The sequence below is a fragment of the Amblyraja radiata genome, chromosome 5 (assembly GCF_010909765.2).
Source record: "Amblyraja radiata isolate CabotCenter1 chromosome 5, sAmbRad1.1.pri, whole genome shotgun sequence".
Classification (NCBI taxonomy): Eukaryota; Metazoa; Chordata; class Chondrichthyes; order Rajiformes; family Rajidae; genus Amblyraja; species Amblyraja radiata.
This window is the reverse complement of record NC_045960.1, coordinates 54,103,873-54,120,997: the sequence shown is the minus strand read 5'-3', so window position 1 is coordinate 54,120,997 and position 17,125 is coordinate 54,103,873. Positions and strand designations below refer to the sequence as shown.

The 17,125-nt window shown below is 38.8% G+C and overlaps 1 protein-coding gene across 11 annotated transcripts in view; it reads left to right on the top strand.

Annotated features, from left to right (window-relative positions):
- The window catches only part of ptprk (protein tyrosine phosphatase receptor type K), a 575,861-nt gene extending 561,337 nt beyond the window's left edge, over positions 1–14,524 (top strand). For all 11 annotated transcript variants that reach the window (XM_033021238.1, XM_033021236.1, XM_033021234.1 and 8 more), the window contains 3 exons: positions 6,400–6,563; positions 9,853–9,988; positions 13,291–14,524. In XM_033021238.1, the coding sequence (XP_032877129.1) occupies positions 6,400–6,563; positions 9,853–9,988; positions 13,291–13,344 (354 nt within the window). In that variant the 3' untranslated portion in view covers positions 13,345–14,524. The remainder of the gene's footprint in view (positions 1–6,399; positions 6,564–9,852; positions 9,989–13,290) is intronic.
- The last annotated feature ends 2,601 nt before the right edge of the window (positions 14,525–17,125 follow it).

Here is a 17,125-nt window from a genome sequence, read left to right as displayed (position 1 = left end):
AATTTACGGTGGGGCAATTGGACGCTTCTTTAAATTGGATGGGCCTGTAAATGTTATTCAGACAAACGTTAATCTAGATTTAGTTTAGTTTTGCATAGCAAAAGATTATTTTGTTATTTCCTGACAATTAGATTATAAACAAAATAAATGATTTTATTTCTGTCGTCCCTCATCCATTTTACAAAATGTTTGTTTGGAAAGAACAGAACTTTGTGCAAGAAGAACAAAAAGGTTACAGCAAGGAGCTGGGGGAGGGTGGGGTGGAGAAGCCTCATTGAAGCACATTTACTTTCAGTCAAAAAATAATCAATGATCTGAAAAATCGGTGTAGCAGGAGTTTATCAGGATATATTTCTTTTAAAATCACAAGAGAAAGTTAAGGTAAAATGCTTAGGAACCAGAGTGGTTAGATTTAAAATATTGCTTTTACTCTCTTGAAACAAGGATGAATAAGGTTTTTTTGTACAAGAAGTGACAGTGTCGAAAGTAGCAGTCCCATAGGAATAGAAACACAAGAGAAGGAAGATGAGCCATTGATATACGTGAGCCATGAGGATATATGATTCTTGACAGATATAATCACGCTTTATTGATTATGGAAGTCCTTGGCTACAAGCCTTCCCCCAACTGACTACACAGAAGCAAAGTTTTGTGCGTCAGGGAAGTCTTCAGGAGAAGCAGAAAATGATGTGAATCTCGTTGTGCAATTCATGTTTCACATTTTGTAGTGATGGTTATTACAGCAGTATATAATAGCATTTTTCTGTGTGGATTTACAGTAGCCATCAATTAAGGTTTCACACAAGGATGATCAACTTTTTTGTTTAAAGTGGCTCAAGAATATTATAGGTAATTTAAAGTGGGGAGAGGGCAGAATCAAGGATGCATTATCTCTGGAACTGTGCATTTCAGCTTGTTATCATCATTTTGCTTGGTGATTTCCTAATGCCCATTGACATCTCAAGGAAGAAAGAATATTTCATTGGATCCATTCAGTGGTGGAAGTCTGCAACATTTTAAATAAATATTGTATTCCTTTCCATGTACCCATGCAAATATTTTTTTTGCAGTTCATAGCCAAAATTGTATTATTCGAGTATAGAAACAGCCTGGAAGCATGCTCTTCGGCCCACCAAGTCAGTGCCAACCAGTGATCACCCTGTACACTCACACTATCCTATACACACACTACGGACAATTTTCAGAAGCCAGTTAACCAGCAAATCTCCTCGTCTTTAGAATGTGGAAGGAAATCGGAGCACCCAGAGAAAACCCACGCGGTCACAAAGAGAACATAAAAACTGCATATAGATGGCCCTGCATATAGATGGCCCCCACAGTCAGGATCAAACCCGGTTCTCTGGTGCTACATGGCAGAAACTCTACACTATGACACTATGCTGTCATGTCTCTCCCAACCTATGTCCAAGATACCTCACATGCCCTTCGTCTCTTTTATGACTTCCACCTTCCAAGTCCCCACTCCCTCATATTTACTATGGACATTCAGTCACTCTACTCCTCCATTCCCCACCAGGAAGGCCTTAAAGCCCTCTGTTTCTTCCTTGGCCGCAGAACCCATCCAATTTCCCTCCACTAACACCGCCTAGCGGAGCTGGTCCTCGCCCTCAACAACTTCTCATTTGACTCCTCCCACTTCCTCCACGTCCAAGGCATAGCTATGGGCACCCGCAAGGGCCCCGGCTATGCCTGCCTCTTTGTAGGGTACGTTGAATAATCTTTGTTCAGGTGTACACTGGCCCTCTCCCCGAGGTTTATCTCCGTTACATTGATAACTGCATTAGTGCTACCTCCTGCACCCATGCAGAACTCATGGACTTCATCAACTTCACCACCAATTTTCATCCTGCACTCAAATTTAATCAGACCATCTCTGACACCTCTCTCCCCTTTCTTGATCTCACAGTCTCCTTCACAAGAAATAGACTATTGACTGACTTCTATTGCAAACCCACTGACTCCCACAACTATCTCGACTACACTTCTTCCCATCCTGCTTCCTCCCCAACTTCCAATTCATCCGTCTACGCCGCATCTGTGCCCAAGATGTGGTACTCCATACAAGAACATCCGAAAGTACTCATTCTTTAGGGAACGATGGTTCCCCTCTCCCAACATAGATGAGGCCCTCCTCGGTATCCCGCAGCTCCGCCCTTGCTCCCCCTCCCCCTAGTTGCAACAGAGACAGTCCCCCTAGTCCTTATCTTCCACCCCATCAGCCATCGCATACAATGCATAATCCTCCAAAATTTTCGCCACCTCCAACGGGATCCCGTGATTAGCCATCTCCACCCCTTTCTGCCTTCCGCAGAGACCGTACCCTCAGCGACTCCCTGGCTAACTCATCCCTTCCCACCCAAACCACCCCCTCCCCAGGTGCCTTCCCCTGCAACCGCTGTAGATGCAACACCTGTCGCTAGACATCCTCCCTTGACTCTGTCCAGGGACCCCGACAGTCCTTTCAGGTTAGGCAAAGGTTAACTTGCACCTCCTCCAACCTCATCTACTGTATTCGTTGTTTAAGATGTGGACTCTTAAGCCACTGTTCACTTTCATGACCTAATTGGCGACCTCTGCCGAGTTTACCCTTGACTCATACTCGCAGCATGGTTGCCACGAGGTCGTGGGAGGTCTTCGTAACTCTTCCTCATGCTCGTGAGTGGTCTCCGCGTACTCGTGGCCTCAAGTAGGTCACGGCGTTTTTTCCAGCCGATAAAAAATGTCCACGAGTTAAAAAAAGGACGGCATGGAAAGAATTGACACTTTTTACTCGTAGGTAGGTCGTAGTAGGTTGTGATGGTAGTCGTTGGTTGTCGTAGGTCGATAACTGGCCCGAGAAAAAATTGCAAACTTGACATTATTTTATCATGTGATCATTTTCCACTCGTAGCTAGTCGTAGTTGGTCTTAGGTGTGGAAGACTGAGGTCAAGGGGGGTCGTAGGAGGTCATAGACATAGTTGTAGGAGGTCGTAGACATAGTCGTTGGAGGTCGTAGACATAGTCGTAGGCAGTCAGGTAGTCCCTTCACTCCCCTACCCAAGTCGCACTAGCTTCTCATTTTCTTGTTTCCTTTATCATCGGTACTTTTTTGCCTATCTTTCATTCATTGTTCTTTATCTCTCCACATCACCATCTATATCTCTCGTTTCCCTTATCCCTCACCAGTCTGAAGAAGAGTCTCGACCTGAAACGTCACCCATTCCTTCTCCCCAGAGTTGCTGCCTGTCCCGCTGAGTTACTCCAGCTTTTTTTTTTGTCTATATCCAGACTTTGCCGCTGTGGCCTATGCATGCTCAGAATCATTTGAATAGGTTTTATATTTTCCAGTCCAGCAAGTTGTCATTGTGTAGCCCTTTTTATATTATGTCATTTTTCAAAGCTCTTCACCGCCAATGAATAGTATTGACAAATGTTGTCATCTGAGACAGTTGGCAGCAAATGTATGCCCAAAGACTTCTTTAAATGACAATGTAACAAGGTAAAAGTTATCTATTTCAGTAATATAGATAGTGACAAATATTGGGAAGGATAACGCTGACAGTTCCACAGTTTTTCTGAATATTTATGTGGTCACTTGTATCCAATTGAGGGAGTTTCTGATAATGCAGAATGTTGCGGTACTTCCCTGTAATATCAGTCTCGATTTTTTTTTTTCTGATCAACCTCCTCGGTGAGAGTTAAACTTTTGACTTAAAGAAACAAATGCCATTAGTTGAACCACAGCTGACACTGCCAATAAAATCTTAACTGAGGTGATATGTAACTGTACATACAGTGCCCTCCGTAATGTTTGGGACAAAGACTCATCATTTATTTATTTGCCTCTGTACTCCACAATTTGAGATTTCTAATAGAAAAAAAATCACATGTGGTTAAAGTGCACATTGTCAGATTTTAATAAAGTCCATTTTTATACATTTTGGTTTCACCATGTAGAAATTACAGCAGTGTTTATACATATCCCCCCCCCCCCCCCCCCCCCCCCCATTTCAGGGCACCATAATGTTTGGGACACAGCAATAATGTCATGTAAATGAAAGTAGTCATGTTTAGTATTTTGTTGCATATCCTTTGCATGCAATGACTGCTTGAAGCCTATGATTCATGGACATCACCAGTTGCTGGGTGTCTTCTCTGGTGAAGCTCTGCCAGGCCTGTATTACAGCCATCTTTAGCTTATGCTTGTTTTGGGGGCTAATCTCCTTCAGTTTTCTCTTCAGCATGTAAAAGGCATGCTCAATTGGGTTCAAATGGGGTGATTGACTTGGCCACTGAAGAATTTACCATTTTATAGTTTTGAAAAACTTCTTTGTTGCTTTAGAGGTATGTTAGAGGGATCATTGTCTTGCTGTAGAAAGAACTGCCGGCCAATGAGTTTTGAGGCATTTGTTTGAACTTGAGCAGATAGGATGTGTCCATACACTTCAGAATTCATTATGCTACTACCATCAGCAGTTGTATCATCAATGAAGATAAGTGAGCCAGTACCTTCAGCAGCCATACATGCCCAGGCCATAACACCCTCACCACCGTGTTTCACAGATGAGGTGGTATGCTTTGGATCTTGGGCAGCTCCTTCTCTCCTCCATACTTTGCTCTTGCCATCACTCTGATACAAGTTAATCTTCGTCTCATCTGTCCACAAGACCTTTTTGCAGAACTGTGGTTGTTCTTTTAAGTACTTCTTCGTAAACTGTAACCAGGCCATCCTATTTTTGCAGCTAACGAGTGGTTTGCATCTTGCAGTGTAACCTCTGTATTTCTGTTCATGAAGTCTTCTGCGTGACAGTGGTCATTGACAAATCCACACCTGACTTCTGAAGAATGTTTCTGATCTGCCCTGAAATGGGGGGACTATGTATACACACAGCTGTAATTTCTACATGGTGAAACCAAAATGTATAAAAATGGCCTTTATTAAAATCTGATAATGTGCACTTTAACCACATGTGATTTTTTTCTATTACAAATCTCTTGGGGGTAATCATTTTACACAAAGGGTATTGGGTGTATGGAACGAGCTGCTGGTAGTTGAGGCAGGTACTGTTGCAATGTTTAAGATACATTTAGACAGGTACATGGATAGGAAAGATTCAGAGGGATATAGGCCAAATGCAGGCAGGTGGGACTAGTGCAAACGGGCATGTTGGTTAGCGTACACAAGTTGGATGGAAGGCTTTGTACCGACGCTGTAGACTCTGTGGCTCTTACTACAAAATTGGCCCATGTGTATGAGCCAGAACCACAGGCCACAGTCTTACAATAAAGGGGAGGCCATTTAAGACTGAGGTGAGAAAAACCTTTTTTACCCAGAGAGTTGTGAATTTGTGGAATTCCCTGCCACAGAGGGCAGTGGAGGCCAAATCACTGGTTGTATTTAAGAGAGAGTTAGATAGAGCTCTAGGGGCTAGTAGAGTCAATGGATATGGGGAGAAGGCAGGCACGGGTTATTGATTGGGGACGATCAGCCATGATCACAATGAATGGCGGTGCTGGCTCGAAGGGCCGAATGGCCTCCTCCTGCACCTATTTTCTATGTTTTAATGTTTCTATGTATGGTATTGTGACTGGCCAGCTGAGCATACCGGTGCCCTTTTTAGAAAATCAAACCAGTGAGCAGAGGAATGGACTGAAAGATTAGAAAATAGCTGTTAGTTGGCTACTGGGATCAATTATGAAAGGAATGTTGGGCCTATGCGGTGTCAAAACCATTACGCCTGTGGTTTATTAATCCCATATAAATTCACAGTTGTTGTACTCCAGTTATATGATCATTAATTTTAAATTCCCATTCACTGTTTTCATTTTAAATGCAATCTTGCTTCACTGTTATGTAACATGTATGTGTAGCACAATTAATTAAATGGTTTTTAACTTTATTTAAACTCAATCCTGTCTAGATGCATATCAATAAGATATTCTGGTCTGATTCTTTCACTGCTTTCATCAAAATTAAAGCTGCAATTGTCATATCATGACAGTAAAATGGATAGCTGTTGCTACCAAACCACAGAATAGTAATTGGAAAACTGTAGTAATCACACTGTTCCTTAAGGATAGTAAGGATAGAAATACATATTGAAGTTCATCTTGTGTAGTTCTCCCAGTCAGAATTACACCCTGCAACAGATGTTGCTCTCTCTGGGTACATTGCAATACAGTAGCATGTGTGAAGCATGATTTCACAAATAAAAGCTGCAGGTGAAGAAGGGTATGTGTGAAATGTATGTGCATAAATACAATGCCATCTATATTTTGTGCACTGGCATCCGTTACAGCTTCTTTAGCAAGATGAATTAGCCTTGCTGAAAACAGCCAGTTATTATTTTTATACTGAAGCAGGTATATCAATGTCTGTTCCCTATTTAATCCTTCAGCCTCAAGAAGGTTATCTCATGGTGCAGCAGTTCCAGTACTTGGGATGGGCTGCTCATAGGGAAGTACCTTCCTCGAAGCGATCATTTCTGAAGTTAATTCTTCAGGTTGATAAATGGCAAGAAGAATGTGATGAAGGAGAAGGACGGACTATTGTTCACTGTCTGTGAGTAACATCATAAGGGTGCTTTTTATTTATCGACCTATATTTGGTCAGTGTTTCAAGCTGCTGTGAACTGTGCTAGTGTTTCCTATGCAATATCTGTTTATAATTACAGGATGCCATTTTTACTCAAAATTAATGCAGTGGTTAATATTTTTATGTTAATATTTCTGTATTTAGCTGTTTGTAGATTCAAATTGGGAACCTCAGATAATTTCGTACAGTTATGAAAAAAACACACAAAAAAGCAGAAACAGCATTTCCATGTCAGGATCCCTTTTGTCTGAAAAATGTTTACATGAATTACATCAAATTTGGAAAGGGGAATTTGCACATAGAGCAGTCAAGTATAGCATGACTTTTTTTAATCCAACAGATTTGAGAATATATATATACAGTTTCTTCAGTTACAAATAATGATATACTTTGTTATTCATTCATTTAACTATTCTTTGGATTTGATATAGCCAAGGAGAGTGCTTTCTTTATACTTTAGAAAATATTTTGGCACATTTGATCAAAAATCAGGTGTAAGAGCTCTTTTAGCTTGGTTAGCCATTTAGTAGATCGTAGTTGATCCAATCTTGGCTTTAACATCACTTTCTCACTCCCCCCATACCCTTTAATCTGTTTGTGGTTTAAATGTCTGTTAATTTGTATATAATAATAATAATAATATCTTTTATTGTCATTGCACATAAGTGCAACGAGATTTGGGTATGCAGCTTCCATCCGACATCATAACTTAAGTAATTACTAAAATTTAGGTTTAGATACCCCGAGAACATGGTTCGTACAGAACATTACAACAGTAAAATAGTCAAAACAGACTAAAGTGCAGATGTGTCTGTGTGACTTAACCATCCGAGGGAGACAGTCCATGGGGATGGGGGGCACTCAGCAGGGCCGGTTCAGAGCAGCAATAGTTCTGGGAAAAAAGCTGTTCCTGAGTCTGGAGGTGCGGGCGTAGAAGGCCTTGTAACGTCTGCCAGAAGGAAGTAGTTCGAACAGTCCATTACAAGGGTGTGAGGAGTCTTTGTGAATGCTGACGGCCTTCCATGTGCGGTAGATGCCCTCCAAGGCTGGTAGCGGTGTCCCAATGACTATTCAATGACTAGGCCTCCACAACTCTCCAGAGTAAAAATCACTAAGGCTCATGACTGTTCAAAAGGAAAAAAAATGCTCTGGATCTCAGTCTGAGGTAGGAGACCCATTAGTCTGAAAACCATGTCCGCTAGTTCTGGATGTTCCCACCAAGGGATCCTTCCTTTTGGAATCCACCTTGTCAATCTCCCTCAGAATCTTGCACCAACATTTAAAAAACTATAAGCACTTAGCATCTGTGGAAAAAGAAATAGGGTTACCGTTTCAGGTTGAAGATCCTACATCAAAACAAAGTGTTCCCAGCATTTTCTACTTTTATTTCCATTTGAATCTAAAGATCCCTCTTATTCTTCTGCATTCTAATGAGTATAAGCCCAACCTGATAAGCGAGTGTAGGCAAAACCATTCTTCATTGTCATCCCCTAATTAAATGAATCTCGAATGTAAGCACATTCTTCCTTAAATATTGAGAACAAAACTGTTCACCATTCTCCTGCTGTAGATTTCCAACATCCTTCAAGTTGCATGAAAACATCCTTATTTAATACAACATACCTCTTGCAATGGTCAACAGTCCATTAGTCTTCCTAATTACTAGCTGTACCTATAGGATAACTTTAGTTTTTCAAGTACAAGATACCTCCAATCCAGTCATTGAAACATACCTTTCGACCTACCATATCCATGCCAACCATTGTACTTGTCTACACTAGTCCATTTACATGCATTTGTTCCATAAGCATCTTTCCTTTGGTGATTCAAATGATTGGTTAGCTGCTCTTTAAATGATATGAGAGTATCTGTTCCCAACAATTTCCAGATTCCAACCACTCTCTGTGTGAAAAGATTCCTTCTGAAAAGATCCTTTCTAAATCAACTACTTCTCACCTTAAACCTAGGCTCTTTTGCTTTTGGTACCCTATAAATGGAAAAAGATTAAGAGAGGCACAAGAAATTGCAGATGCTGGAATTTTGAGCAAAAGATCAAGTACTCGAGGAACTCAATGAATTGAGCAGCGTCCGCCTGATCCACTGAGTTACTCCTGCACTTTGTTTTTGCTCAAGGAAAAAAAGACTCTTGCTTGTTGCCCTAGCTATTCCCTTCATAATATACCTCTATCAGGTCACCCCTCATATTCTTCCATTCCATGGAAATGAAACCCAACATTACCGGTTTTTCCTTTGAGCTGAAATGCTCCAAGCTAGGCAGCATCTCGTGAATCCCCTTCAGCACCCTCCAGTGGAACAACATCCTTCCAATAATTGGGGAGGCACAGTAGCGCAGCGGTAGAGTTCCTTCCTTAAAGCGCCAATGACCAGGGTTTGATTCTGACCACAGGTGATGTCTGCATGCAGTTTATACCTTCTCGCTGTAACTGTGTGGGTTTTCTCTGGGGGCTCTGGTTTTCTCCGGGGGCTCTGGTTTTCTCCCACACTCCAAAGACGTACAGATTTGTAGGTTAATTGGAAAATTGTAAATTGGCCCTGTGGAGTAGGATAGTGCTAGTGTACGGAGTGATCACTGGTCTGCGCGGACTCGGTGGGTTGAAGGGCCTCTTTCCACACTGTATCTCTAAATTCTAATAATATGGCAGCCAGAGCTGCTCGAGTACTCCAGGTGCACCTGTAATATAACATCACATCTCATTTATTCTATGCCACAGCTGATGAATGCAAGCATGGCATATGCTGGCTTCATTGCCCTATCTACAACTGCTGCCACCATTAATCCCTCTGTTCATCAACACACCCTTGGGCCCCACAAGCCCATGTGTCCTCCTCACAACTTGATCACCTGTATCTACACAAACTTGGTTGCTATATACTGTCCCTTCATACATGTCAACAATATAGGTTTTAATTAGCTGAGACTCCAGCATAGATCTATATGGTTCCCCAGAGGTTACTGATTGCCATTCTGACTCTGCAGCCATTTCACTATTCATACCAATATAGTAAACTCAGACCTCTCATGCATTAATCTGTTTTGTTCACCATATCAAATACCTTCTGGGAATCAGGATACACTCCATCTCATTTCCATTGGTCTGCGCTGTTTATTACATTCTCAGTGAACTGTAGATAATTTGTCACGTATGATTTCATTGAAAGCGGGTTCATGATACCTAGAAAGTAACATGGAACATTGAGAAGATTGAAGATTGTACATGTCTTATGTGTATTTCAGAAATGGAGGAGGGCGCAGTGGGATGTACAGTGCCATTAACATCATTTGTGAAATGATCAAACGGCAAAGTGTGGTTGACGTTTTCCACGGAGTAAAGACACTTCGAAACAACAAGCCAAATATGGTAGAAAGCTTGGTGAGTTGTTTTCCTTTCTTTGTCATCAAAATGTACAAAAATAGATGGAAAAAGCCGTATTAAACACATTTTAAGCTTCTGCTCTTTTGTATAATATTAAAATAAAATTCTGATTTTATCGGGGGTAATTGTTGAATGTTCTGCAATACCTTTGGATGTAAGAGTCGCAGTCTTGCCCCTTTTCAATTGATTAAGGATTAAGAATTAATTGTACTGGTTAATAAAATACTATGACAGACAAATATTATTCTTATGACCAGATAAATGAGCATTGAAGAAACTAGGGAGCAGAATAATCAGCATCTGCACAAAGCTGCAAACCAGCATAGACTGACAACATATTTGGATGAAATATACAAACTGAAAATGGCAGAAGTACTAACTAGGTCAAGCAACACCTGTGGAGAGAAGAGTAGTTTCAGTGTGATAATCTTTCATAAAAATTAGGAAGAGTAAGAAATTGAATGAAGATAGACACAAAATGCTGGAGTAACTAAGCGGGCCAGGCAGCATCTCTGGAGAGAGGGAATGGATGACGTTCTGGGTCAAGAACCTTCTTCAGACTGAGAATCAGGAGAGGGAGTCTAGAGATATAGAAGGATGAGGTGTGAAAATAGCAGATCAGACGTTGATAAGGAAATGTAGAATGGTTCATTGTACGCTGAGGGGAAAGTGACAAGGAGATGAATGAGTTTTATGTTGTAGATAATGGAGATAAAATAGCAATGTCATTAATTGGAAAGAGATGGGGTGATGGGGTAATGAATAGCAGCCAGCTTGAAGAAAATTATGACTAATCAGTATGGAGGCGCTGTAAATAGAAGATAAATAGGAACAAAGGCGAGGGATAAAAGGATACTGGAATTATAAAGAACAATATACTACAATTTCTGGTAATCTGAAATAAAAAGGAATACTAGAAATGTTTAAAAATATGTTATATTATATACACTGTCAAAATGTTGTTCAAATTATAGATTCAGAAACAGCTTTATTCCCAGAGCTATAGCGGCTCTGAACCGGCCCTGCTGAGTGCCCCCCACCCCCCCTGGACTGTCTCCCTCGGATGGTCACGTCACACAGCTTATTTATTTATTTTACTTTTCTTTTACATCGGTTGGAAGCTGCATACTAAATCTCATTGCACTGATGTGCAATGACAATAAAATATATTATTATTATTATTATTATTATTATTATTATTATTATTATGATTCATACTGTACATGAGAACATAATTTCCCATTTTAGCAGATACCCATTTTATTGTTTAGAAGTATTTGAATAGTGCTGAATATTAACCTCAAGGCAGATTCTTCATATATCACACAAATTTAAATTAGAAACTACAACTTGTTCAATGGGCAGTCTATATTCGCTAGTTACAGTTATTTCTCTTGTTGCAGAATTAATACTAAAAAGTTGCACCAAATAATTTTGCAAAAACTGTGGTTCAGCTGCCAACACTGGTTAGCATTTAATGGATTCAACCACAACATTCTGTATTTGGCTTGTGATTTGAATAAGATAGAACGCAAGGACTGAAGGGAGTTGCAAGTTCTGTTGCACGACTAGAATGAACTTCATATTTATCATAGTTTGCTTTGAAGTGAAATGCTGAAATAAAGTTATTGATTTTTTTTATTTGTAAAGGTAACAATTTGAAATGCTGCATTATGGGTGCATTTAATGCTAAACCAAGATCTGTCAGCAAACATGTTCTGTTAAACACAATAGCCCTTTGTTGGTTTCATTTCACTTTGTGCATTGCACCTGAGTTCTGAAACAATGAAAATAATAGCTAAAGGATTAAAACCACTCTGATATGTCTGCTGCTTTTCTGTAGCTAGCAGTGATCAGATAACATCTACATGCGAACTTAGCCCAGAGGTTTTCCCCAACCACATCCTTTCAGGAAATGTTTTATATCACGTAACAAAGCTGTTGTAAGTTAAAGTTTAGCATCTGGAATTATTGCCAAATTCAGCTTGTTATGATGAACACAGATATGATTACTTTCTTCTCTGTTCTTAAAATATTACATTGTCCCATTCATAAAGGCTGCTTCTATTTTAAATATTTAAATTGTGACCCAATTTGTGATTCCCCCTTAGTTCTTTGGCTTTATTCTTTCAGATGACATTGGTTCTTTTTGTGTCAAATTGAAAAGCTGTAGAATATAACTATATTTACACTCTATGCAGAATTGTTTTTTCTAAATATTCATAATACACAAATTAAAGAATGATATTAATGCACAGTACATGTATTTGCATTCTGCTATAAGATAAAGTTAAAATAAAGAGTAGATATATTAAGAGAGTGTGTAGCTTAAAACTTCTTGCAGATAATTTTGCTGGAAAATCCTCAAGTATTACAGAGATGTTATTGAACGTCTTCTATGGTTATAACTTTCTAGTAAGGTATATCTGAGCTTAGATAAAATTTACTATTGAATAGTTTATATATCTTGCACACCATTTGCCATCATTTTTTTTAATCCTCCCATCATTGAGGCTCATATTTTTAGTCACATTTCTATATTAATATTAATTTGTCTTATGTCCTTTTTCTGAAATTAAATCTCCACCATTCTTCTGCCATCTAAAGCCATGCAATTTTTTCTGTGCCATTCATATAATTAAAATATGCCTCCCCCCCCCCCCCCCCCCCACATAATTAAAAAAAACACTTATGTGTTATTTATTGGCCAGTTAATGGTCAAATAATAATTAATCGCTGGAATGTTTAGGCAAAAAAATACTGCTTTTTAAGAATTAAATATTTTTCAGCTCAAAATTCCCCGTTAACTTCGCAGCCCAAGGAATCAAAAATCAACACATTGAAATGGGTTGTCAATGTCTGATCGAAAGGACTAATTATTGTATCTTTATATAATTCAAATAACAGTGTTGCATCTGAATTGCATTGATTAGGTATTGTTTGATTAAAAATGAATCTCAACATGTATAGTCAATTCTTTATTGAATGATTTAACAACTATATGAATGTGTTTGTAGGCATTTTCCTCCTTAATTTCTTCCATAACATATTTACAAAGTTAATTACTTATGATACAAGCCTAACTATCATAATTAGTAATTTTTGATAATGTGTTTGTAAATGAGTAACAAAACTATTTTGTGGAAAGCATCTCCTTGGAGTGAAAAATATCAACTATTTACAGGAGAATAGCTGTGATGATTCTCATTCAGTGAGTTAAAATTAATAGAAAATAATCAAAAAAGTATTGGTCACTTCATTTAAATGAAAAACTGAACTGTTGTTATCCTTTTTTGCAGGATCAATATCGATTCTGTTATGATGTTGCATTGGAATATCTTGAGTCATCTTAAGTGATTACATTTACATCGGTGCAAAGTTGTGCTAAATTTGACAGGAAATTATCACTGAGGCTGTGCATGAAGCTTATACATTTAAATGAGGGATTTCTTTTAACTGGCTTCAGTATTCTGTTATAAAAGAGTCTTCACCATGATGACAATGTATTTGTATGTGTCCAAGCTATTACCAGACCGCATTTGGTGCCATCATAACAATACGGTTTGACTACAGATTTCATTGCTCAGTGATACATTAAGAAAAAACTCAGTGTTAGTCCAGAAAGGTTTTGGATTTTTTTTCTAATGAAATAACATGTAGTTCTGCATGCACAAATTTGTACACTGTAATGCTACATCTTGTTCAAAACCAAGCTCATTTAAAAGCAGAATTATGTCCAGACTGCTCTGGTTAATGAGCTAATATCTGGCTGGCTTATTAAAGTTTAAAATGGAATCTGCAGGTTCACCCCGGTTAATTGTAATGCAACTTTTATTATAAGCCAAAGACGAGTGTAAATATGTCTATATGAAGAAAGCACATTGTATTTATTGTTTGCTTGTAAACCTATTTGGAAGCTGAACAATCATTTCTTACAGAATAAGATTTTTTTTTGAAAATGCTTTTAAGTTCAAATGTTTTTTAGTAGTTTACTTTTATATGCAGTGGTTGGTGTGGGTAACTGGTCATATTTTAATTCATGCTTAGAATTGTTTACATTGTGTGCTGGTTAAATGCTAACCTATTTGATTATAGAACATTGATATATTTGAGAGGCCTATAAATTGGGACCAAATGCAGTTTTTGTACTCCTATGTCAGACATCTTGAAGTTTTGTTCTCCAATGTGTTAGCAAACTAGTGTAAAGAAAGCTAAATGTGACTTGCTGTCAGCTATACTTTGTTTAGAAACCTACTTCATGACTTCTAATAGTTGAGGCAGTATTATAGATAACTTACGAGAAAAATGATTATCTTAAACAAACAATGTGTTCTAAAACTGTCTAAAAGGTAACCTAGCAGGGCAATCAATGCAAGAATAATGCTGTTTAGTATGAAAGATGTAATGAATTATTTGATTGCCATGTATTTTCTGAGTCATTCAAATGCTGTAAAAAAAATCAAGATGTATTTGGTTATTGCAGAATAAATGATCAAATAAAGGCATCGTGAAATTTGAAGTGTTGAAGGCTTATGAAAGTGTTCTGGTCATTTTTGTGCTCCCATGTCATCTTACACCACAAGTTTTATTCCAGTAGACTACAAAAGCTGAGGACAATTTTTTCCATGTAAGTGGCACTGGGTTTTGTAAAAAATAACACCCGGTGAGTAAATATTAATAGTAAGATTAAACGAGAACTTACCAGTTCGAAGTTTGATCTGTATTTTATGAGGAGTAACGTTGAGGGAATACATGAAGAACCCGCCACTACGCACGTGTGTCATTCTTCAAAGCAGCGGAGTGAATCACAGATACCTGTAATGACTTAAGCATAGTAAGATTAGAGAAAAGATACCAGTTGTGTTTATGATCAAGGGTGGGAGCGGAGGGCATGTATTCCCTCAACGTTACTCCTCATAAAATACAGATCAAACTTCGAACTGGTAAGTTCTCGTTTAATCTTACTATTTTACTTCGGAGTCACGTGAGTGACTACATGAAGATTTCAAAGCTCTGTGATTCAAGCCGTGGAACGAGTCAATGATCACGTCTGCCTTGGTTTTGGGGAGAATAGTGATAACATATTGAACATCAATATGATATATATAAATAACCATAAAGTTAATAATAATTGATAGCCCCTGTTTTTTGGGGTAAATTATGGTACAGAAACTTAACAATGTTTCTGAAAAATTCCAGTTTCCATTACTGGTTAGTTATAATCTTTAGAATGTTCTTTCCGATGGCCATCCTGCAGTCCTGAGGATTTTATCCATAGGAACCTCCAATTTAAATGCTGCCGACGTTGCTGCAGCCTGGTGGAGTGAGATTTTAACACAGTTAGTGTTTACACCAACTTTTGTCAATACTATGTTAGCCATTTAGCTGGCCTGGCCTGTTATTCTTTAATGAGGCTGTCTGTCGTTGATGAGAAGTTCCTCTTCTGTGCCACTGATGGTCTGGGTTTGTTCCATGTATATTTGTAGATGTCTCACAACACAGTCAATCATCTGTAGGGTAGGCTCTAAAATTTTTTTTTTATTTTAAGGCCTGCTGACCCCTGTCTGTTTAGAACTGACCCAGTTCTTTAACAACGTTAAGACGATGCTGATGTCCCATATTTGGGAATACCTGGTCTTTGGGGAATTCCCATAAAAAGTGTCCCTCATAAGCTGTTGTTCCGTTCTCTTGCCATAGGTAAGTAGATGGGCCACTTCTGGCACAGTTGATGTCACTAATACTAAGCCCCTGTAGGTTAACAAAGCTTCCAAACAGGCTGGATGATGTATTATGGTTGCAACACATCTCCCATTGGTTTATGTATTTTAGACATTGTCTTTAGGTTGATTGTCTGTGGCCCGCTGTGATCATGTCCATTGCTCTGGCCGTCTGTTTTGGATGGTGCTGCATGGTTCTAATCTCATTCCCAGTACCACCTAGAACCATGGTTGGGTAGGTCAGTCGGGTACTATTAAAAACACCAGACGCAGAGTCTCGTAGTATTTCCCTTAGTACCCCCCCCCCCCCCCCCCCCCCCCCCCCCCCGATGAGGTTGCCAAATTGTGTTGGCCAGATTGTTACACGATGTAGAATCCCTTTCACCTATGTGGTTGATATGTGCTACCACAGTAGTGTTGTTAATTTATAATCTAATAACCTGTTTAATATATTCCAGAGCAACATGACTTTAGGCCATGAAAAAACATCCAACATTTCCAGGTAGTTATGCCCAGTGTTAGTAATAATGATGCTTGCTGTGTATTCCATCTTCCTCCACAGCTGGAGATGGAATTGGTAACACACCATCCTAGTGCATAGTATCCATATGTAGGACCATAGACTGGTTGCTGACAATGATAGGATTGGAGCAATGCCCAATGTTATCTTTCCACCATTTAGTTCCAATATGGCTTCTGTATGGCTTCATCATTCTATTGAAATGATCACCATTAATTTTAAGAGCTCATATTTTGGCCCTGTGTAAATCTTTATAATGCAAGTGTCTGAATTATGTGGCTGGAAACCATATGTTGCCAATATTCTTGCTACCAGTCATTTGATGGATGGTTTATCCTCATGTCAATGATTTTGCTGTATGCCTCTATTAAGGTTGTAACCTCTGTTGGCAAAGTTACTGACATGAGGAACTGAGTTAATGGTGAACCCCAAATAATCCCTTTAGTTTGAAGGCTTTAATTTTGATTTAATTGGATGGATAATGATCCTAGTTTCCAAATAATTGTTAAGTGGCTGTTACCGTTTGTTCAGCCCGTCCTAAGTTTCCACACAATTAGTATGTCATCCAAGGAAGCCATTACCATTGTGTGGCTGGTTGTCATATTTTGTAAATAACCTAGGTGCTAATGTAAACACATTAGGTAGTGCTCTATACTGCTAGACTGCTAGAGCTGAGCCATCCAATTAGATAAAAATAACGTCCGTGGTCACCTGTTATGGGTACTGAAATTGTAAGCATCCTTTGAATCAATGCTTGCCATTTTCGTTCTTAAAACGAATATACTTAACAATAGAAAAGGTTTCTGTTCTTAAACGAATATATCGTTTTATTTATTTTTCACTTTTTTAAAAAATTTATTTTTTTAAATTTCATCTTTTTTATTTGTTTATTTATTT